Below are 23885 nucleotides of genomic sequence, written 5' to 3'. Positions count from 1 at the left end.
TAAGTTCTTAGAGCATGAAGAAAAATCAGATATTCATTTATTTCTACTGGTTGTGTTGTAGTAATGGATAGAAAAAGGAGCATCAGTATCCTGTCTCTATCTTTGCTTACTTTAGAAAAGTACAAACTGCTTACTCCTCATTAATCCTGTGAGGCCGTCAGGGCGTAGATGGAGTCAGAAACAATTAAAGGCAATGATAAGCCTGAGCTTTAGAGATTAACAGACCTGTCATTTACAATTCTACTTCTGTCTCTACTGAGCTTTGTGGCTTTGGTCAAGTTACTTAACTTCTCTGAGCCTCAGTTTCCTCATCAGTAAAATAGGGATATAATGTAGGATTTGTGAGGATCAAGAGAGTTATTAATGTGTATGAAATGCATAGCACAGTACTTGGCACAGGTAGTTATTATAGTGCTGTTCCCTTACATACATAAAAACTGAAACACAAACATGGATATTCATATACATTAATGGATATGGGATGAATCCAGAATTCTTGTGATAATATGCTGAAGTGAAGTCTGTTCCATCCTAAATACTTAGCAGCCTCAGAGATTTTTTTCAATAGGTTTATTGAAACTTTGAATTTAAGTCACATTTATAATAAGAAAATGTCTTTTTCCCCCTCCAGGAATTCCTCTAGTTGGTAACTTAAGAACGAGGCTCCTTGCACTTCATGTCCTTGAGGCTGTGCTACCAGCTTGTGAATCTGGTGTAGAAGATGATCAAATGGCCCAGGTTTCTGTTTTTAAAGTTATTAGAGGGTGTCCTTTACATGTGCAACATGATGCACCGAAAATCTAAACTCATGGTCTCTTCAGTTGTAAATGTGTCATTTATTCAATAGCACGACTTCTACTTCTGAGATTGCTTTTTTAATTTTTCCATCTCTAAGCAAGGAGAAAGAGAAATTAAGTGAGTTATGGGATGTGAAGAGTAGTGGTATAGTGAATACTTTCAAGGTCAGAAAGAAAGGAAAATTTGTGGAATTTCTTCCTAGGTTTGGGCATCTAGAGAGAGAAAGATGTGAGGCTGCATGGCCTCATCAGAGGTCCATATAGTGGGGCAACATGAGGACAGTCGAACCCACTTTGTAGTGGGTTAATGGTCTTTCTAAAAAATGATGTTTAACTTGCATCCACGCAAAGTAGCTGTCAGACATTGGTATAATTAAATCTCACATGTGACTTAATATTATAGTTACATGATTTATCTTTTCTAAAAATAGTTAAAATGATCCTTTACAAATTTTATAATTCTTTTTCCTTCAATAAATAGGTTGTTGAACGTCTGTTTTCCCTCCTGTCGGATTGTATGTGGGAGACACCCATTGCTCAGGCCAAACATGCTATTCAGATAAAGGAAAAAGAAGAAGAAATAAAATTACAGGTACTTGATTCTTCCAAAAAGGTATTTTTAGACAGACATGTGAATATCTTGTCACCTGTCTCTGGATCCTTTCTCCTTTGAGAGACTTTGTTCTATCAGTTATTCAGTCTCTTCTTTGTACTGTGTCTCCTTCTCCACTGGTTCTTTCCCCTCAGTTTATAAACATCTCTTATTCCCACCCTTCTAAATTTCTTTTTTATCTATGAAGCCTTCCCTATATTCTCTCATCCTTCATTGCTAAGCTTCTGGGAAGAGTAATCTTGTGTATGTTTAAGTCACTTCCTTACTTCTCATTATCTCTTCAGCCCAGTTGTTTATCTTCCATCAAAGCACTGAAATTAAATGACAGAGGTAGATGTTATTGGTAATACAGTGTACAGCTTTTTATCCACAGCTTACTTGACCTCTGGAAATTCTAGCCTTCTGTTGTTTTCAAAACACTACTTTCTCCTAGATCCCCTCTGCCAATCCTTGATTCCCTCTGGAGGCATCTCTTCTTTGGTGTGACTTTCTCCTTGCCTCCATCCCAAATTCCAGTGTTCCTCAGAGTTCTGTCTTTAGCTTTTCCAGCAGTCTCAGTCATACCCACGACCATTTTCACTACATGCACTGCCTTCCAAACTTGAATGATAGCCCAGGTGTCTCTCCTTCAAACCTTTCTCCTTTTCTTCCTATCCCATTTTTATTGGTGGCACTAACATTCAACTAGCTTTTCAAACCTGAATTCCTGGGAATTCTCCTAATGTCCCCGCCCATGTGGTCCCTAGAACTCACTGATTTTTACCTCCTAAATAGTTCTTGAATCCATCCATCTAGCTACCTTAATCTTTCTATTAGTTTTCATGATTCCACACTTTTTCTAGTTTTCCTTCTGTCCCAGTACAATGGCCTCTTCTTCTCATCCTCTTTTATTTATACTTCCTCTTCTATTTAACTGACTGCTGGAGTATCCCAAGGCTTGGTCCCAAGACCCCTTTTTTTCTTCAACTTTCACCTCCGTTCCATTTCCTGTAGCCAGCAAAACCTTATTCAGATCCGTATGCCATTGATTTTTAATTCCTTTTTTGACATTCTTCCTGAATTCCAGACATATACCCATCTTCTACTTGCCTTACGACTTGAATAATAGTGTAATAGGCCTCTCACACTTAGTAGCATCCTTAGTTCTGTTACATCTTGTTCCTTCCCCAGGCTTTCCCATCTTACCTAGTAAGTGACTCAGCCAAAAAACCAAGGAGTCATCCTTGATTCTTCTCTTTCTATCACACACACACACATTTTCTCTGTCCATACAATCTCCAAGTCCTGTTGACTTCTCTGTTAAGACTTAACTTGAATTTTCCAGCTCGTCATTCCTCTGCCATCACCCTACTCCAAGCCACTACCATCTCTGGCCTAGATTATGCAATATTCTCCTAACTGGTCTTTCTGCTTCCCCTGTTAACTCCCTACAGTCCATTCTCTACACAGGAGCCAGTGTGATGTTTTAACATTGTAAATCAGAGCATGTTCGTCCTCTGCTTAAAAAACCCACCAGTGGTTTTTAATCATTCTTGGGATAAATTCTAGAACTCCTTGTTATCTCCTCTTTGCTGACTACACTGTGAACAACTTGCCTTCTTCCTGTTTCTTGAACACACTAAGCTTGTTCCTTCCTTTGGGCTTTGTGCCAGCTATTCTCTCTGCCTAGAATACTTCCCGCAGATATGTTTCTCAGAAGTCAACTTATTATTCATGTCTCAACTTAATTATCACTTCTTCATTGTCCTTTCCTGATCCTCAATCTAGAGTCAGTTGCCACACAGTCTTTATCACATCACCTTTTTTGATTTCAGCATAGCACTTATTACCTGCTATTTCCTTGTTTATTTTCTATCTCCACCTTGTAAAATATAAGTTCTATGAGAGCAAAGACATTATCTGTCTAGTATACTGCCGAGTATATAGGACCTGGTATAGTGCCTGGTACATAGTAGATGCTTATTAAATACCCATTGAGCAAATGAATGAATTTGAGTCCTCAGTATTTCTTACCTGAGCTCTTGCAGTAAACTCCTGATTGTTCTCTCTGCTTTCATCCTGTATACTCCTGGTAAAACAATGTTTATAAAACATAGATCTGATAGTAGTTCCTCTATATAAATCATTCTGTGTAGGCACTCCCTATTGTCTAGAGTAAAGATTAAACTTAGAATGGCATTGAAGACCTTCCATGATTTTGTTCCTCCTTCTCTTTCTAGTTCCTTGTTCTCTTTCAGTCTCATCCTCCAGATATTCCATACTGCTTGCAATTCTTTAAATCAGTGAACTCTGTTTCACCTCCATGACTTGGCACATGCTGTACATACTGTCTTAAATTTCTTTCTCTACTTTGATCAGCTGCTTAATGCCTTCTCATCATTCAGGATTCAGCTCAGAAGTCATCCTCTTTTGAATGCTTACCTTATCCTTCCCAAGCCTGGTTAGAAACCTACACTTATATGTTTCTGCTATACCTGTCACGTAACTTCTTTTATTCTCTCACTACAATACTGGTGTTATTTATTTGTCTCTCTGTCCCCTGACTGAGCTGTAAGCTCTTCATGGGCAGGGACCATGCTGTATGTATGATTGTGTTCCATTGTCTGTACAGTAACTGGTACATAGTAGATAATAAATATTTGTGGAATCAACCCAAGGAGATCTCAGGAACTGAATCTGAGTTAGTTCAAAATACTGACCCAGTTTCCTTTCTGGTAGAAGCAGGGAGAGTTGGAGGAAGAAGATGAGAATCTCCCTATACAAGAAGTATCCTTTGACCCAGAGAAAGCTCAGTGTTGCATAGTGGAGAATGGACAGATTTTAACTCATGGTAGTGGAGGAAAAGGATATGGATTGGCATCAACTGGAGTAACTTCTGGGTGCTATCAGTGGAAGGTACGTAGAATTCCAAGTAGTTTTTAAAAGCATTTTATTTTTTAGTACTTTCCTCCTAGGTTATTATAAAAAATGTATGGAAAGACTATTAAAAAAATCATCTTATGTAAATGTTCTATTACTATGTAAGATTTTAACATACATGGAAACTCAGTGAAGGATATATAGAAACCCTGTATTATTTTTGTAACTCTCCTGTAATTGTAAAATTACCTCAAAAAAAATTTTAAGTGTAAGGTTGAAAAATCATAATCATCCCTTCCATGAGGGGTCACACAGTGCACACCCAGCAATGAAAATGCAGTAACATATATGTGATGTTTCTTCCTGGGAGAGCGTATTAGAGACTGAGTGCCCAACATTTTTATTGAGTGCTGGTCACATACTCTCTGCCTGTTCTTTTTTAGATTCCCAGAAAGAAAGCAGGGTTTTAGCATAAACCATATTGTCATACAGTCTAAGCACAATAAGCCACCAATATCAGTCAGGGAGATTTTTTATCAGTGTAGGGAACTATTTACCAGACAAGTCCCCAGGTGCCAGCGAAGGACCAACATTGCAAGCAGACATTTCTAAGGATAGCAATCTCTGCTGTGTTCTTTTTTTGCACAGTCCACCTCCTTGGCTGGCTCTTGGCCACAGTGTTTTTACAATAAAATTAATATTATTATCTGGTAGGTCCCCAGACAGCAGGGTGAGACTGACCTCCAGTACTGACTTCAGGGGTCTTAGACTTAGCCAGTTAAAACAAACCTCATTAATTGTATAGGTCTGTCTTAAAAAGTCAAGTGACTTTGTCCTTAAATTTAGCACAGCACAACTCTGGCCAGTCCAGGGCTCAGAATAGGTTGCATACACAAAAAGTACAATTCCAGAGGCATACGTGGTATCCCTGGAAATGAATCAGGATATACAGTAGTCAGGCAGAACAAGTTAACAGGACCCCAATGTGATCTCCCATCAGGGGGCCTCCCACCTTCTGTTCCCATTGCAGTCTAAGTAATTTAATTGAGTACTTGGTTTCAGAGGGACTGCCTCTGAAGGACAGTTTGTTAAGTTCCGAAAAAACAATGATCATTTATGCCCTCCCTCTTCTTCCACACTTCCCCAGGGCCTGGGTTGTTTTTTTTTTTTTTTTTTTAACAGCTTTATTGGAGTATAATTGCTTTACAATGCTGTGTTAGTTTCTGCTTTATAACAAAGTGGTGGTTGTTTTTTTTTTTCCCCTCCCCGCCCCCACCGTTATTCTAAAATCAGTGTTTTCTATTTAGTTATTATAACTTCAGATTTTTTCAGTCATTTTTAAATCTCCATCTAGACCTTTTGTCCAGAAGGGTTAGGTGCAAAAGGGACAAAAGAATTTCCACACAAAAACTTTTTTTTTTTTTTAACAAAAGTGTTTTTATATTGATACAACTTAACCAGAAAGGTTAGCAATTGGTCAGGACAAAATCCCAATTAAAAAAATGTTTTCCAGAATAGGTTTACAAAACCTTCTACGCCTTTTATCCTAATCATTTATCCAGTGAGCAGCCTAGGAAAGATCAGTCTTTTTCTGGGGAGAGCTTCATTTAATAAACTGTCTTACTAGGCGTGTGTATCAGATATTGAATCAAGCTATCAGTCTGTTGTTGCACACTACGACTAGTCCAAAAAGCTGAACATAATAAGTCAACAGCAGTGAGACCTCCCCAAGAAGAGGTCAAGAGTCCAGTCTGTTATAAGAGTGGCCATAGAGGTCATGCACCCTGGGTATGCCCTCCTTCAACTTTCAGCTTTCGGTAAGAATCAAAGTTAGGAATGTAATCAGTTTCTATGTCAGAAATAAAAAGCCAATCAGCAGCTCAAATTAGATGGCTATCAAAAGAACAGGCCCTTTCCCAGGGGCATATATAAGAGACCTGGACAGTCCAGCTAGAATCCATGTAGTTTTCAGTTTATGGCTGCACCAACTAAATCTTCACCAGCCCCCACGTCTGATTTTTGTTCATTAGGCTGGTGCCTGCTTTTAGTTGAACACAGCTCATATTGGGTTGAAATAGCCCATAGCAGACAGTATGAGATTTTAACTTAGAGGCAGGTCCAGGCAGTTGGAAGCTCTGAATTGAGGATTCTATAAAATTGGCAACTTTTGGGGGCAGCAATAAAGCCTAAATGCTATAGGATCAGACAGCTGCATTTCAAGTCTAAGTGACAAGCAAGGCTTTCCTAAGCTCTTTTTGCCTTCTCAATCTTAGAGTACAAATTTACCCACTCAAAAATATGCATTTCAGGCTAGAAAATCATCAGCCTCTAAGGGTCAGATATCTGATTTTATAAGAACTAACTGGCAACTAACAACTGCTTTTTAAAACTCTCAAAGTATATTTCTACGTGGAGATTGCCACTCTTTTTATTTTGTCTCCCTTTTTTCTAGCAGTTCTAATAGGCAAAAATCATAACAAAAAATCATCAGTTATGGAGGCTTGTTTTGTTTCCAGTACTCAAAGAATTTAAGTTCCAATCTACTCACCTGGGCAAAAAGCAAGGAAGTTGTGTCCCACTGACATTTTTCCTTTGCAGCTTTTACTTATCAGGATGATCTCTTAGTGTTTATGAAATTACAAGCATATAACATTTTACATCATTTTTTATCATACATCCAGATGCAGTAGCCACAAAGCGAAGCTGTTTTATAAAATTTACTTTTCCCTTTTCCCTCAGATCTCAAGTTTACTCAGACCCCTAGCAGTAAATTTGCATTTTTAGGGTTAATTGGTTGGGCCAGGGCACTGGTACAGCAGTGACAGCATCTAGGCTAAAGAAAATCGCTGGAGTCTTTTCTTTTCTTTTCTTCTTTTCTCTCTCTCTCTTTCTCCATTTCTCCCTTTTTTCCTTTCTTTCATCTATTAAAGTTTTACTCCAGCCCTGGGAACTGATTTAAATAACCTTATCTCCTCTCACTTGGAGGAAAGAGCAACATATACTTCTAATATTTTTGGTCTACCCCAAACTCACCTTCAGGAATTTTTGAACTTTTCCCCCTCCCACCTGGACAAGAGAGCAGCTGCAAGCTAATTTTTTTTTTTTTTTTGGCGGTACGCGGGCCTCCCACCGCCGTGGACTCTCCTGTTGCGGAGCACAGGCTCCGGACGCACAGGCTCAGTGGCCATGGCTCACGGGCCCAGCCGCTCCGCGGCATGTGGAATCTTCCCGGACCGGGGCACAAACCCGTGTCTCCTGCATTGGCAGGCAGACTCTCAACCACTGCACCACCAGGGAAGCCCCAAGCTAATTTTTATTCTTTGGCCCGTCCAAAGCCCATGTGTGGGAATGCTTGGGCTCTCTTTCTCTTCCCACCTAGAGGAGAGAACAACACAAATTTTCTTCTGGCTGCTCTTTTCCCCTCACTTTAGCTTACAGGGCCAAAAGCAGCCAGGAGACCCAGTGAGCCAACCCTCCTGGGGTTGGATCTATTATTTTTTAATTTCATAGGTAACTTTTACCACTCACAACAGATAGCCACTCATCTGCTGCTTCATAACACGTGTAACCCCATAGCCACTAGAGTTTTGTCTTTCCCCAGTTCTCTCTCTCTTTTTCCCAAATATATAATTATATTTTAATGACTTAGAGTTGTTCTGGTGAAGCTCATGTTGCCACCATTGTGTCAGAGGTCCTGAAGATGACCCCTATGTTCAAAGATTTGATAGAAGGACTCATAGGACTCAGTATTATCATTGTACTCATGATGACTGGGGTTTATTATAACAAGGTAGTAAGGATACATAACTGGATAATAAGGAGAAAAGACACAGGTGACGTCTGGAGGAATCCACATGGAGGCTTCCTTATGTTCTCTCTCTCCCATGAAGGGTCACATGGACTGCACTCTTGTCCCAGCAACAAAATGCAGCAACGTGTGTGTGATGTTTTAGGGAACCCCCTTAGAGACTTAGTTGCCAAGATTTTTACTGGAGACTGATCACGAAGGTACCCTCTGCCTGGCATGTACCAAAACTCCAGCTCCCAGAAGGAAAGTTCGTGTTCAGTGTAAACCACATTGTTTGTTCAAACACTCTTGTCCTGGTTAGCCACCTGAATCATTTAGGGAAAGTTTTCTAACAGTGTAGGAAACTGTATAAAAGTCGAATTCCCAGGTACTAGCCAAGGGCCAGTGTTACAAGCATGCCTTTTTAAAGACAGCAGTCTCAGGCCTGCTCTATTAACTCTTTTCTGCACAGAAATATACACAAGAGAGTAGTTAGAAAATTTGTATAAAGAATTGAAGCTTTCCATTAATAATTTTCTGGACTGGATGTACTTCCTCAGCTTCATAATTAAGATGTAAGTTAAAATTGTTTATTTTAAATAAATACTCAAAGGTTATTCTAAATGTTCTACAAGGTAAAGATTAAATTTGTCTTAAAATCTTTACAAAATCATGAAATTATTTCATTTTTATGTTATTTTCACTTAAGCTGAAAATATGTTTATTTATATTCTCATAAATGCATAAATATTATTTACAAACATATTCCGCAGTATGGCTTTATACAGTTAATAGTATATAAACAAGTTTTTTGAATATTAGTGAACATTACCACTTTCATTTTAGTTTTACATTGTGAAGGAAAACAGAGGTAATGAAGGCACCTGTGTTGGAGTTTCTCGCTGGCCAGTACATGACTTTAACCACCGTACTACCTCGGATATGTGGCTCTATCGGGCCTACAGTGGTAACCTCTATCACAACGGAGAACAGACTCTGACATTGTCCAGCTTCACTCAAGGAGATTTCATTACCTGTGTGTTAGACATGGAAGCCAGGACCATTTCCTTTGGGAAAAATGGAGAGGTACTGAAACTCATTCAGAAGTATTGCATGTTTTCCTGTTTTTATTTATCGTCAACTCAGTTATTCAGGTACTAGCTATTCAGTTTATGGATTATTTGCTCTTCTCTGCTTTTTCTGTAATACCTTTCGGTTCTTATAATATTTATCAGCACCAAAAAAAAAAAAAAAAAAAGAAAGATAGTAAAATCCCAGGAAGATTGTTGAAACAGAGGAACAAATTAAGGTTATTTATTATATGTGGAATTTCCTTAGCAAGGTTAGCAAGGTTAATTGAGATTTGGCTCTAGTAACTTACTCTGTCTCATAAGAGCTTTGAATCTTAATGTGTATTGGATATTATCAATTAAAAAAAATTTGTTTCCTTTTTTTCCTATCACCTCTGCCACACTATAGGAACCCAAATTAGCTTTTGAAGATGTGGATGCAGCAGAGTTGTACCCATGCGTAATGTTCTATAGTAGCAACCCAGGGGAAAAGGTAATGAAACCTCAAACCATTATAATTAAGCATAAAGTATATTTGTTATTTTTTATTAATATTTGTTAACATCAGAGTTCACAGAAACAATAAGCTATTCCTACCATTAAAAGTACTTGCTCAGATAATTTACTCTTCCAGATGAAGGTTAGATTACTTTTAGAAGTTGCCTTTGCTCTTTATTAAGGCACTATTTGATATTCTGGTAATTTGAATATAGTGAGTCAACTTTCAAACATATGTGCAATTTAGGAATTATAGGAAATAGTTTAGGGATAATCTGGTTTATTGGCAGTTGTGCATATGAGAAATCTAAAAATAATCTTCAGTGTAATCAGATACCGTTAGGTGAATAATGGAGGTTTCAGTTAGGATGGGGAAGCTGCCTTTCATTCATTCAGCTGAGAGGGTTCTCAGTCCTTGTAGATGGTGTAAATTTGAACCTTCAACCTTCAGGAGGACAGTATTAAAGAGATAACCCTCTCACTAAAAACTTGTTTTTCTCCTCATGTAAAACCCAGTTAGAGAGAAACTTCTTTGTGGTCTCCCTGTGGGTTGATTTGTTTTCTACCCCATCCTTTTACTTGAGGATATAACGTCAAGTAAAAGTAGCCTAGGTCTGGTCTCCGGAATTTCTAGTTATTTTTTAGTAGAAAGTTTTCAAGCCATCTCATATATAATGTGTCTATAATGGAAGTGCTAGATTTGGTAAATTCTAACCATGAAAGTTACCATTTATTCTGGGCTTTTAATATATTTTTTAAATTTTCAAGGAGGTATAATTTCAAGCTAACCATTCATGAGAGAGGGGAACTGCTTCTTGAACCAGGTAGTCAACAAAACTGAACTGGAAATGAAATAAAGAGGCAAACCAGTACCTGTTTTTATCCCTTTCCCTGATGATATTCTTGCAGCCCAGAATAGGTTCTGGTATGTTCTGGTTAGAATGATGGCCTATTGCTCCCTAACATTTGTGAACCTTGAAGGAATTAATTTAACCATAGGCTTTGTATCAATCACTTTATTCTACCCAGGAGCCTTTTCTTTTTTCTTTTCTTTTTTTTTTTTTTTGCGGTACGCGGGCCTCTCACTGTTGTGGCCTCTCCCGTTGTGGGGCACAGGCTCCGGACGCACAGGCTCAGCGGCCGTGGCTCATGGGCCCAGATGCTCCGTGGCATGTGGGATCTTCCCGGACCAGGGCACGAACCCGTGTCCCCTGCATCGGCAGGCGGACTCTCAACCACTGCGCCACCAGGGAAGCCCCCAGAAGCCTTTTCTGACTTCAGAATCTGATTAAAAAAAACAATACTAATAATAGTTAACATTTTTTGAACATTTACTGTGTGTCTGGCACTGTACTGATAAGCACTTTATGTGCATAGTCTAATTTAATCTTTAATATAGTAAGAGATAGATACTGTTATTAGTGCCAATTTTTTTTTCAGTTGAAAAAGCTGAGGTTAGTGAGATTAAATGATTTCCAAAAATTACATACAGTTAAGATTCGAACCCAAGTCTTGCTCTTCTTTCAGCCTCTATGTCTTATTTGAAATGTGTGTCCAGATTGGGAATATACCAATTTTCTAGCCTTGTGATTTATCTTTGTGCCCCTGGAACAATATAAGATGGTCCCAGGACTCGTTATTATTCTGGTGTCTTGAGGACTAGAGTGGATAGATCCTCAAGGCTTTTCCGGGGGGTGGGGGGTTGGTGCTAAATGGAGTCAGTCACATACACCTTGGTCTATATCTATCTTTTGGGTGGCCACAACAGCACTCCTGCTCACAGACTGCACGCAGTTTAAATGACAGGGTAGCTTATTTCACAGGACCATACTGGTACTAACCTGAGTAGAACTGTAAAATTTGTTCACTCCTTATTGGGGGCCAGTAGTATAATACACACGTATCAGGAGACCAAATACTAGTTCCACATAGGATTCATGTGCTAGAATTTATAGTTTTATAATTTACAGAATAAATAGTTTAGGAGAACTATTAATAATCACACATTTGCTACCCTCTTTTCTTTTATAGGTGAAAATTTGTGATATGCAGATGCGTGGCACACCACGAGACTTACTTCCAGGAGACCCCATTTGTAGTCCAGTAGCAGCAGTGCTGGCAGAGGCCACTATTCAGCTTATTCGTATCCTTCATCGAACAGACCGTTGGACTTACTGCATTAACAAAAAAATGATGGAAAGGCTGCACAAAATTAAGATATGTATTAAAGATTCAGGTCAGAAGCTAAAGAAAAGCCGCTCGGTTCAAAGCCGAGAGGAAAATGAAATGAGAGAGGAGAAGGAGAGCAAAGAGGAAGAGAAAGGTAAACACAATAGACATGGCCTTGCTGACCTGTCAGAGCCGCAGCTGAGGACCCTTTGCATAGAGGTGTGGCCCGTGCTGGCAGTGATAGGAGGAGTTGATGCTGGTCTTAGAGTTGGAGGTCGGTGTGTTCACAAGCAAACTGGGCGCCATGCCACACTGCTGGGAGTGGTCAAGGAGGGCAGCACGTCTGCCAAAGTCCAATGGGATGAAGCAGAAATTACCATCAGGTATGATTTGTTGAGTTACACTTTTAGCAAATGAGTATTTATTGGTGAAATGGGCCATTGCCTATGGACAGTGAGTAATTATGTATTTTAGGTGAGCTGCCAATTAACTTTTTTTTTTTTTTTTTTTTTTTTGCTATGCGCGGGCCTCTCACTGCTGTGGCCTCTCCCGCTGCGGAGCCCAGGCTCTGGACGCGCAGGCCCAGCAGCCATGGCTCACGGGCCCAGCCACTCCGCGGCACGTGGGATCTTCCCGGACCGGGGCACGAACCCGTGTCCCCTGCATCGGCAGGCGGACTCTCAACCACTGCGCCACCAGGGGAGCCCCCAATTAACTTTTTTTTTTTTTTTTTTTTTTTTTTTTTTTTGTGGTACGCGGGCCTCTCACTGTTGTGGCCTCTCCCGTTGCGGAGCACAGGCTCCGGACGCACAGGCTCAGCAGCCATGGCTCACGGGCCCAGCCGCTCCGCGGCATATGGGATCCTCCCAGACCGGGGCACGAACCCGTATCCCCTGCATCGGCAGGCGGACTCTCAACCACTGCGCCACCAGGGAGGCCCCAATTAACTTTTTAAAATAATTTTTTTTCATACATCTGGGTATGAGTACTGTGATTTCATAAAGGAATATTTCCCAAACTTGTGTTCCTTGGAATACTAGTGGCTTGTAAAATATATAGTTTTTATTTTGTTTTGTGAAGAAATGGTAAGCTCACTAGTTTAGGTGTAACTGGGATCCTTCTATTTTTCATTTGGCTTCCTCCTTTTTAATCATTTCCATTACGCATTGGGACAGAAAAAAGCCAGTCAGCAGGTCTGTCAGTTACATGTTATGTAGGAGGGCTTTGAATGTAGGATGGGAACATTTGAGTGACTAAAATTAGGTTTTGGATTATCTGTGATTTTTAAGTATTCTTGCCTTTTTTTTTTTAAAGCATATATTTCTATACCCTTAGTGTGCAACATGTTGGATGGGTATGAAAATTACATTTATTTGGCACAAACTCTGTGCTTAAAAGCATTTAGATGTGTTTGCAATCAGATAGGATTTGTGTGAAATAGAAACTTCATATGTTTAAAAGGAAGTATGTCAAGTATCTCAGTTGATAAGGGGACTCATCTAATGACTGTACAGAATTGTATCATTTGAAAACATGGATTTATTGATGATACTTTGTAACTGTTCATTATACTGCTTAAAGTGATTCCACTGTTAATATGACATGGGACAGTATCAAAAACAGTGGTTCGGGCTTCCCTGGTGGCGCAGTGGTTGAGAGTCCGCCTGCCGATGCAGGGGACGCGGGTTTGTGCCCCGGTCCGGGAGGATCCCACATGCCGCGGAGCAGCTGGGCCCGTGAGCCATGGCCGCTGAGCCTGCACGTCCGGAGCCTGTGCCCCACAACGGGAGAGGCCACAACAGTGAGAGGCCCCCATACTGCAAAAAAAAAAAAAAACAAAACAAAAAAACAAAACGGTTCTTCAGTATTTTTTGGAGCTGGTACTGTTTTAGAATCTAATGATAGCAATGGACCCTCTCAGCTGAAAAATAACCATATATGAATTTTACACACAATTTCAGGAGTTAATGGACTTCAAGCTAAGAAAGCAATGAAAATTTTACTTGTGAAAGTATCTGCCTTTTCTTTTATTCTTTGCCTTGTTTCAGAAAGGATTTATGATGCCTTACTAAGATGCATATGACATAGCAAAGTAATTAAATTAAATTAAAACCAACAAGAAAAATGACACAAAGGGAAAACAAGATTTGAAAGTTTAAGCTAGAACCAAGATTTCGTTTAATAGAACAAATATATGCCACCAAACTTTGTATACTTGCTAAAGCTTTCTGTTCCAATTTGTTTAATTATAACATGTTTAAACTTATGGAAATTCTTGATGAATATCAGGAAATACGTGATCATATTTTTGCTTAAACTAAATTAGAAGCATTTATTGAAGACTGCAAAGTAATTTTTTTGAATGAAACAAAGTCTTATCTGGAACACGTTATAAATGACCATTACCCATATAATAAGCTAGATTTATTATGCAAACTTTCCAAATAGCTTACATCAGGGATCGGCATCCTACACCTGGCCCAGCTCCTCTTTTTGTAAATAAAGTTACATAGCCACACACATTCATTCAGGTATATCAGTGGCTGTGCTCACACTATGATGGCAGGGTTGAAAGGTTGCAACAGAGACCACGTGGCCTCCAAGTCCTAAAATATTTACTGTTTGGCTCTTTACAGAAATTTTGCCAGTTCCTGGCTTATATTATATAGTAATGAATATTCTTATTTGAAAGCACATGAACATCTCATTGCTTTTGCGTTTAACATCACATCCCCCCATTTTCTCATAATAGATTCATTTTTCTATTTGTAATGAGTTCTCTAGTTTGTGCAAATTATTATCTGTACTGTTTACATGATACATCTTATTTTGTCTACATTATTTTCTGTACCTTCCTCTTGTCTATCCCTCACTTGCTTCTTCCTGTGTCATTCTGATCTTTATTAAAGCTTCCCAACTTTTTGGTCGCCTAGTGATACTCCATTGTATAACCTGGAACCCTGTGAACCGCTTCCTTTTGACGTGGCACGATTTCGAGGCCTGACGGCTTCTGTGTTGCTGGACCTCACATATCTGACTGGCATTCACGAAGACATGGGCAAACAGAGCGCCAAGCGACATGAAAAGAAACACCGACATGAGTCTGAGGAGAAAGGGGATGTTGAGCAGAAAATTGAGAGTGAATCTGCTTTAGATACACGAACAGGCTTAACATCTGATGATGTTAAAAGTCAGGGTACCACAAGCTCCAAATCAGAAAACGAAATAGCTTCATTTTCTTTAGATTCAACAGTGCCAGGTGTGGAATCCCAACATCAAATAACAGAAGGAAAAAGAAAAAATCACGAACACATATCCAAAAACCATGACATAGCCCAGTCAGAAATCAGAGCAGTCCAGCTGTCCTATCTCTACCTCGGTGCTATGAAATCACTTAGTGCTCTTCTTGGCTGTAGTAAATATGCTGAACTGTTGCTGATACCAAAAGTTCTGGCTGAAAATGGCCACAACTCAGACTGTGCAAGCTCTCCAGTTGTTCATGAAGACGTGGAGATGCGTGCAGCCCTTCAGTTCTTGATGCGCCACATGGTGAAACGAGCAGTCATGCGGTCACCCATAAAGAGAGCACTGGGATTAGCAGATCTGGAACGAGCTCAAGCCATGATCTATAAGTTAGTGGTCCATGGACTTTTGGAAGACCAGTTTGGGGGCAAAATTAAACAAGGTAAGTTATCTGATTTTTAAAATTGTTGCTTTGTGCTGTTGAAATTATTCATAATTGTCAGAAGTGATACATTCTATTAAAGACTTATAAGTTTTTTTTTTTTTTGGCCAAAGCAATTTTCACATTTTTCTGTTTTCCTTTGCAAGGAAAACAGTTCCTTTCTGTTTCTTTATATTAATAATCATCTGTCTACAGGCATACCTCATTTTATTGCGCTTTGCAGATACTGCATTTTTTACAAATTGAAGGTTTGTGGCAACCCTGGGTTAGGCATGTCTTTCAGTGCCATTTTTCCAACAGCATTTGCTTGCTTTGTGTCTCTGTCACATTTTGGTAATTCTCACAATATTTCAAACTTTTTCATCATTATTATGTTTCTTATGGTGATCTGTGATCAGTGATCTTTGATGTTGCTACTGTGACTTGCTGAAGGCTTAGATGATGGTTAGCATTCTTTAGCAATAAAGTATTTTTTAATTAAGATATGTACTTTTTTTTTTTTTTTAGACATAATGCTGTTGCATACTTAACAGACTACAGTATAGTGTAAACATAACTTTTAGGTATACTGGGAAACCAAAAAGTCACTGTATTGCAATATTTGCTTTATTGCAGTGATCTGGAACCAAACCCGCAATATCTCTGAGGTGTGCCTGTACCTATAATTTTCTATTTTAAACCTATGCAAGTATTAGAACTTAATAATTATTACATTTTGTAAAACTGAAATTTAACTCATGCCACAGAAGGTACTCAAGTATTTACTGATCTGATTCAATATATATATTATTCTGATAACTTCTCAGAGACATTTTAAAGGACTTTTAAAAGTACTACTTTCATAGACTATATATTGTGTGTAAAAAAACCTTGTTTTATCTTTTATCCTCACCTTTAGGGATAATATGAATTCTGAGATAAAAATGAGGTTCATTCAGTAAACATTTACTGAGTGCTTACAGTGTGCCAGGTACTATTCTAGATTTTGGGGAGTCAACGGTGAACAAACAAAGTCACCTGCCTTCATGGTGCTTCCATTCTCTTTTTCTTCCTTCCCTTCCTCTTCCTCTTCTTTTACCTTTTCCCTTACTCCCCTTCTTCCTTTTTTAGCTTAGGTAGTAAGTAGGAAGAGAGAGGTGTGTGGTGCGTATAAATAGGAGTGTTAAGATCATGATTATGAAAAGTACTTCATCATTTAGCAAGCCAAATAGAATTAGCTCTCTGTTTGTAACAACTGCTATCTTGATTATGTTTATTTGTAGGCTCCCTTACCAGATAAGAAAAATTACAAATATTTATAAGCCCTTAAGACATTTTAACTTTTTTTTTTTAAACTCTTGGGAGTAGTTTATTTTGTGAAGCACTGTCATTTTTAGAACATGGAGTTTCTGTTTAGGTTTTTATTATTCTTGTATTTACATATCTTCATCTTTGCTTGTTTAAAGACTAAAGATAGGCATCAAAATCAAAGTGCTAAGGAAACACAGCTTTAATGATCTTTAGAGAACCTCTGGTTAAATCTTAACAAACAAAAGTGAAACTTTTTTGTTTTTAAGAGCACCTTCTCTAAGAAATGAGTAATTACAAGGGCTTGTTACATTATTGTCTGTAGAGTCTATAACGAGTACAATAGTGACTACAGGATGTATATATATAAGAACATTTTTTTCTGTAAATCTTTTGCAGAAATTGATACTTATGAAATATATTTAGAAGCTTTCCAAATTAAAAGTTTCCCATTCCCTCATCACTTTTGAAAAAACAAATCCTTACTACTTTCTTAACCTTAATCTTGGTTTATAGAGATTGATCAACAAGCTGAGGAAAGTGACCAAGCCCAACAGGCACAGACGCCAGTTACCACTAGCCCATCAGCCTCAAGTACAACATCCTTTATGAGCAGCTCACTGGAGGACACCACAACTGCCACTACTCCAGTCACTGACACAGAAACGGTGCCTGCATCTGAGTCCCCAGGAGTGATGCCACTTAGTCTTCTCAGGTAGGGAAGTTGACCTTTAATGTCTGCCATATTGATGCCTATGGTTCTAAACACACAATTGTTCTCTTGTGAAGAATGTGTCCAACTAAGTCAAGGCATTCTAGAGCTAGAGGGAACCCGAGAGATCATATAGTCAAACTCATTTTACTGAAGTTGGAAGTGTCCCTCAGAAGTTTAATAACTTGCCCAAAGTCTCACAGCCAGTTAGTGGTGGTCCCAGATCTAATCAGCAGTACCACTGACAATCAGGTACTGTAGTACTCTATCTTCTTATAATGATCTTTTTTTTTGGCTAGACTTTTGAATATTTTTTTTCCTCCAAAGGTAAATACTTGTATTTTGAATATTAGAGCCTCAAGAAAGAGCTTACCTCCAGGAAAATGATTTTTTCTTCTTGGTGTTTTCCTTTTAAGCATAATTCTTTGACTATACTTTTATTCTTTCTATAAGGTCAAACAAGTCTACTTTTCAAACGAAAGAGCATGTCTTATGATCTTCTTCAGCCAGCCCTATTTTAGTAGACTCATAAATTCCAAAGAATGCTTAAGTTTCTTTTTGCTTCAGTTTGCCAGATGTATACATAAAATAAAAACGTTTGAGTGAAAATCTTTAGGGAGAGAGTTTTGTGAGCTCTCTTAATGAGGGCTTAAGTGAAATGAAGGTAAGCAGAATAGTCTCCCTTTTTCTTATTTCTTTTCCCCCTTCCCTTAATTAATAGGTCATTATTGTTTCCAGTGTGTAAACACATCTTAGAGGATAGGAGAGAGAGTGGCTATTATTGTAATGAGTCTAAAATTTTGGTGTGCACAAGAGCCACCTGGGAAGCTTTTTAAATCTCTGGGGCTATATTCCCCAGCAAGTCGCATTCAGTAGGTCTGGTGTGGCACTTAGTTTGCATTTGAATTAAGTTTCTCCAGTGATTCTGATACAGTGAGCTTCAGCTCACGCATTAAGAATTATTGCTCTGGTCTTAGACAGAAGGAGTGCTAATCCTAGTAGCTACCAGTGGCCGGCCCCCACACATCTGCCTCTTAGCTCTCTCACTTAAGTAACACAGTTCCAGGAAGTGCTTCTGTTCAAGAAAGGAGGAAGAGAAGAGTGATAGGATATTCTAATATGGTTTTTAATCCTTCTGGCAATTACAGAATTCAAGGCATCCACAGAGAATCAGTAGCACTGTGACTCTTTGTTGCCTTTCAAACTCCATAGGCATGGAATTCAGTGGTAAAATAATGCTCCCTTGCTCCCAGAGACATTCACCAGGCCTGTGACTCCTTCTTTTCTCTTAGTCTGCATTTCCCTGTTATTGGCTGGGACTGTAGTAGAGCTGCAGTTGTCTCTGCCTGGCTCAACATCATTTAATACAAGAAAAATCAGGGAACAACTGACCCCTGTGTGGATACCACCATATCACAGTTGCTTGACTGGGTTGACAGTGCTCTTTTGATGCTTAAAAAGTTATTAGTTCTGTTGGACAAATCTAAAGAGGAGTCACTCAGTGAGGATCTTCCTGGACTTATTTTTTAGCCAGTGTCTGCCTTATCAGCATGAGAGGGGCTGCTTCTCCTGTACCTTTACCCCTCTACACAGCTGACATATCATTCATATGCTGTTTTTCATTTGTGTTGGGTGACTGGGCACTTATCTTTTCTTTCCGTAACTTACCTATAGACTCTCACTTTAAATCCATGTGAATAATTTCATGGCTATAGCGAATGTATGTATCTGAAGTAACTATAAGTTATCTATCTTTAAAAGTCTTCTTTATTCTCTAACTACTATATGCCTACCAAAATACCCCTGTCACCTTGGTATTATAGTAGAAGGAAAGCTGCATGAAGGCAGGGATTTTTTTAAAATCTATTTTGTTAATTGCTGTATTCCCCCCACCTGCTATGTTGCTTTCATTTTGCTGAACTCACGAAAAGGCATTACTTTTATAGTAAAAGCATCCTATGAGGTAACGATTTTTAACACTGTGGAGTCTCTCTTCCCTCTCCCCAATTAAACTATAGCTAACTTGTATAGTTTTCCAGGTCTCATATTCTTCTGTAAGAAGATTGTGATGTATACATTATTTTCTAATTGGATTTCTGTGCTAACCATTGTTGTTTTCTTAAAGGCAAATGTTCTCTAGTTACCCAACTACCACTGTACTTCCCACACGTCGTGCACAGACTCCTCCAATATCATCATTACCAACCTCTCCTTCTGATGAAGTAGGAAGGAGGCAAAGCTTAACTTCTCCTGATTCCCAGTCAGCAAGGCCAGCTAACCGCACAGGTGCGTGTGCTATCATGCACTATGACACCCAGACCTTGACATTCCATATGTGTGAGACTTTATTACGTGGGCACTGTGTTTTGTCTTCACTGAAGGTAAAACAGTGATTTTAATTAAGGGGAATCTGCCCCATCAAACTGAGCTGTCTTCTCTCTTTTGAAGCTGTAGATTGAATTATGGCTATTTAAGAGAGAAATAATGTACTGTATACATCAGTCATATTAGACCTTCTTTCTTTTCTAATATAAGCATTTTTAATGCTGTTAATTTCCCTCTAAGCACTGATGTTGCTGCAATCCAAACATTTTGAAATGCTATGTTTTCATTTTCATTCAGTTTAAAGTACTTTTTAGTTTACCATTGATATCTTTTTTTTTTTTTTTTTTGCGGTACACGGGCCTCTCACTGTTGTGGGCTCTCCCGTTGCGGAGCACAGGCTCCGGATGCTCAGGCTCAGCGGCCATGGCTCACGGGCCCAGCCGCTCCACGGCGTGTGGGATCTTCCCAGACCAGGGCACGAACCCGTGTCCCCTGCATTGGCAGGCGGACTCTCAACCACTGCGCCACGAGGGAAGCCCCTGATATCTTCTTTGACATATGGGTTATTTGGAAGTATGTTATTTCACTTCCTAATAGTAGGGGATTTTCCAGGTATCTTTCTATTGTTGATTTCTAGTTTAATTTCATTGTCATCAAAGAACATATCTTGTATAATTTGAATTATTTTATTTTATTTTTATTTATTTATTTTTTGGTGGTAGATATTTAACTTTATTAGAAACTGCCTATAGTTTCCCATAGTGGTTGTACCATTTTCTAATTGCTTCTTAGACTCTCAATCAGTCCTATTTTTTTGCCTCACTTTCGTTTCCAGAAGTATCTGCTGCCACCCATTTCTGAACATTTTGAGATTCTGAGGAATAAGTTCTGTTGTTTTGACTTTCCTCATTGGTATTGTAGGATTCAGTTTTCTCAGGACCACTGAGGCAATTTATGTTTGCCCATTGGCTTTCTAACTTCTAAAATTTTATTGCAGTTTTCCTGTTCTCTCTGTCCTTATGGATTTCTGCATTTAAAATATTTCCTTTACTGCCATTTTAATGGGTTTTCAGGTATTAGTAGGACTAAATGCTTATGTTCAATTCACTATTTTAAGTTTATTCATTTTAAAAAAGCATTTATTGGACTATAATTGATTTACAGTGTTGTGTTAGTTTCAGATGTACAGCAAAGCGAATCAGTTATACATATTCATATATCCACTCTTTGTTAAATTCTTTTCCCATATAGGTCATTCAAGAGTATTGAGTAGAGTTCCCTGTGCTATACAGTAGGTTCTTATTAGTTATCTGTTTTACATAAGTAGTGTTTATATGTCAATCCCAATCTCTCACTTTATCCCTTTTCCCCCCTGGTAACCATAAGTTTGTTTTCTACATCTGTGACTCTATTTCTGAAACTTGTTTTATGGTGCGGAATATGGTCTGTTTTTTTTGTTTGTTTGTTTTTTGTTTTTGTGGTACGCGGGCCTCTCACTGTTGTGGCCTCTCCCATTGCAGAGCACAGGCTCCAGACACGCAGGCTCAGCAGCCATGGCTCACGGGCCCAGCCGCTCCGCGGCATCTGGGATCCTCCCAGGCCGGGGCACGAACCCGTGTCCCCTGCATCGGCAGGCGGACTCTCAACCACTGCGCCACCAGGGAAGCCCTATGGTCTGTTTTTATAACTATTCCATTTACACTTGGAAAAAATGTGATATGCTACTGTTGAGTGGTATGTTCTAGAAATTGTTGGTTAGGTCAAGTTGATTGATAGTGTTGTCCAAGTCTTCTTTATCCTTACTTATTTTTCATTTACCTATTCTATCAATTACTGTGGGAGTGGTGTTGAAATCTCTAATTGTGGATTTGTCTATTTCCCCTTTCATTTATTAGTTTTTGTTTCATGTACTTCTAAAGCTCTGTTTTTAGGTCCATAAACATTTAGGATTCTTATATCTTCTTAATGAATTGACCTCTTTATTGTTATGAAGTGACCCTCTTTATCCGTGTTAATTCTGTTTGCCCTTAAATCTGCTTTATCTGGTTTAAATGTAGCCACTTCTGATTTTTTAATTTGTTTTATAATCGTATATCTTCTCCCATCATTTTACCCTTAACTTATTTGGGTCTTTGTATTTAAAGTAGATTTCTTAAAGGTAGCCTATAGTTGGGTCCAGCTTTTAAAATTCAGCCTTATGTTCTCTGCCTTTTAATTGGGATGTTTAGACCATTTACCTTTACTGTGATTATTGTTATAGCTGGGTTTAAATCTACCATCTTTTTTTTTTCCATCTCATCAGTTCTTTGTTTCCTTTTTCCTCTTTTTCTATCTCCTTTGAATTAAATGAGTATTTTTAAAATTCCATTTTATCTCCTTTGTTGGCTTATTAGCTATACTTGCTATTGTGTTTTTAGAGATTACTTTCAGGTTTATAGTATACATTCTTAATTATCACAGTCTACTTTCAAGTAATGTTATACCACTTCATGTATAATAAAAGAATCTAACAATAGTATGCTTTCATTTCCCCTTTTGCAGCCTTTGTACTTTTGTTATTATAAATTTAACTTCTATGAATCTTACAAAGCCCCATAATACATTATTAGTTTTGCTGTATACAGCCAATTATCTTTTAAAGATATTTTAAAAAACTGAAGTATGGGCCTCCCTGGTGGCGCAGTGGTTGGGAGTCCGCCTGCCGATGCAGGGGATACGGGTTCGTGCCCCGGTCTGGGAGGATCCCATATGCCGCGGAGCGGCTGGGCCCGTGAGCCATGGCCGCTGGGCCTGCGCGTCCGGAGCCTGTGCTCCGCAGCGGGAGAGGCCACAACAGTGAGAGGCCCGCGTACCGCAAAAAAAAAAAAAAAAAAAAAACTGAAGTATGTATTTTTTATTTACTCACATATTTTCTAGTTTTGAGATTCTTTATTCTTTTATGTATATCCATATTTGCATCTGGTATCATTTCCTTCTGCTTTAAAGACTTCCTTTAACATTTCTTGTAGTGATCTGCTAGTGATAAACTCTTTTGGCTCTTATATATCCAAAAGAGTCTATTTCACCTTAATTTTTTGAAAAAATATTTTCACTGGGAATAGAATTCTATATTGACAGTTGTTTTTTCTTTTTCTTCAGTACTTTAAGGTGTTGCCCTACTGTCTTCTGATTTGCATTGTTTCCAGTGATAAGTCTTCTGTCTTTCTAATGTTGATGTAGTATGCCTTTTTCTCTGGCTGCTTTTAAGATTTTTCTTTTTATCAGTGGGCTTAAGCAATTTGATTGTGATCTGCCCTGGTATAGTTTTTTTCATGTTTCTTGTGCTTGGGGTTTATTGAGGTTTTTGGATCTGTGGGTTTAAAGTTGTCATTAAATTTGGAAATTTTTCATTCATTATTTTTTTCAGATTTTTTTCTGTTCCACTACTCCTCCATTTCAGTGTCTCCAGTTACATGTATATTAAGCCACTTGCAGTTATCCCACAGATCATGATCACCGATGCTCTGCTCTTTTTTTGTTTTTGTTTTAAATTCTTTTTCCTGTCTGTGTTTGATTTGTGATCATTTTTATTGTTGTGCCTTCTGGTCCCTAATATTTTCTTCTGCAGTGTCTAATTTGCTCTTAATCCCATCCAGTGTATGTTTCCCTTCAGATATTGTAGTTTTCTAGAAGTTCTGTATATGTCTTTTTTTTTTTAATCTCCCATGGCTTTTATAACATACTCAGTCTTTTCCTCTACCTTACAGAATACATGGAGTAACAGTTCTCATTATTAAAACAGTTATATTCTGTGAACACAGAATTAGTGAAAACTGAACCATTGTTCCCTAGGGAAAATACAGGGCTAGGTTTCTGTGAGCTTCTGGTCACTTCTTTGTCAACTGATGAATATATAACCTTATGTGTGTTTCAATTTAAAGACACCATATTTAATATGTATTGTTGATTCATTAGCATTGAACTCACGGCCAGCAACACTATTAACTCATGCCTGTGTGAAGCTTAGCACTTATATTTTCTCCATAAGGCACATTTTAGCCTTCTTGCACTTAGGAACACTAGACAGCATTTCAGCACTATACT

The 23885-nt window shown here is 38.5% G+C and overlaps 1 protein-coding gene across 1 annotated transcript in view; it reads left to right on the top strand.

Annotated features, from left to right (window-relative positions):
• The window catches only part of HERC1 (HECT and RLD domain containing E3 ubiquitin protein ligase family member 1), a gene marked incomplete at its 5' end in the record, with an annotated part of 168081 nt that overhangs the window by 77170 nt on the left and 67026 nt on the right, over positions 1-23885 (top strand). The window contains 9 exons of the mRNA XM_079700457.1: positions 632-738; positions 1279-1389; positions 4129-4305; positions 8903-9142; positions 9536-9619; positions 11656-12176; positions 14703-15478; positions 17282-17480; positions 19603-19763. Coding sequence (XP_079556583.1) covers positions 632-738; positions 1279-1389; positions 4129-4305; positions 8903-9142; positions 9536-9619; positions 11656-12176; positions 14703-15478; positions 17282-17480; positions 19603-19763 — 2376 coding nt within the window. The remainder of the gene's footprint in view (positions 1-631; positions 739-1278; positions 1390-4128; positions 4306-8902; positions 9143-9535; positions 9620-11655; positions 12177-14702; positions 15479-17281; positions 17481-19602; positions 19764-23885) is intronic.

This window comes from Hyperoodon ampullatus (genome assembly GCF_949752795.1).
Source record: "Hyperoodon ampullatus genome assembly, chromosome: 3".
NCBI lineage: Eukaryota > Metazoa > Chordata > Mammalia > Artiodactyla > Ziphiidae > Hyperoodon > Hyperoodon ampullatus.
This window is presented reverse-complemented; position numbering and strand designations above follow the sequence as displayed.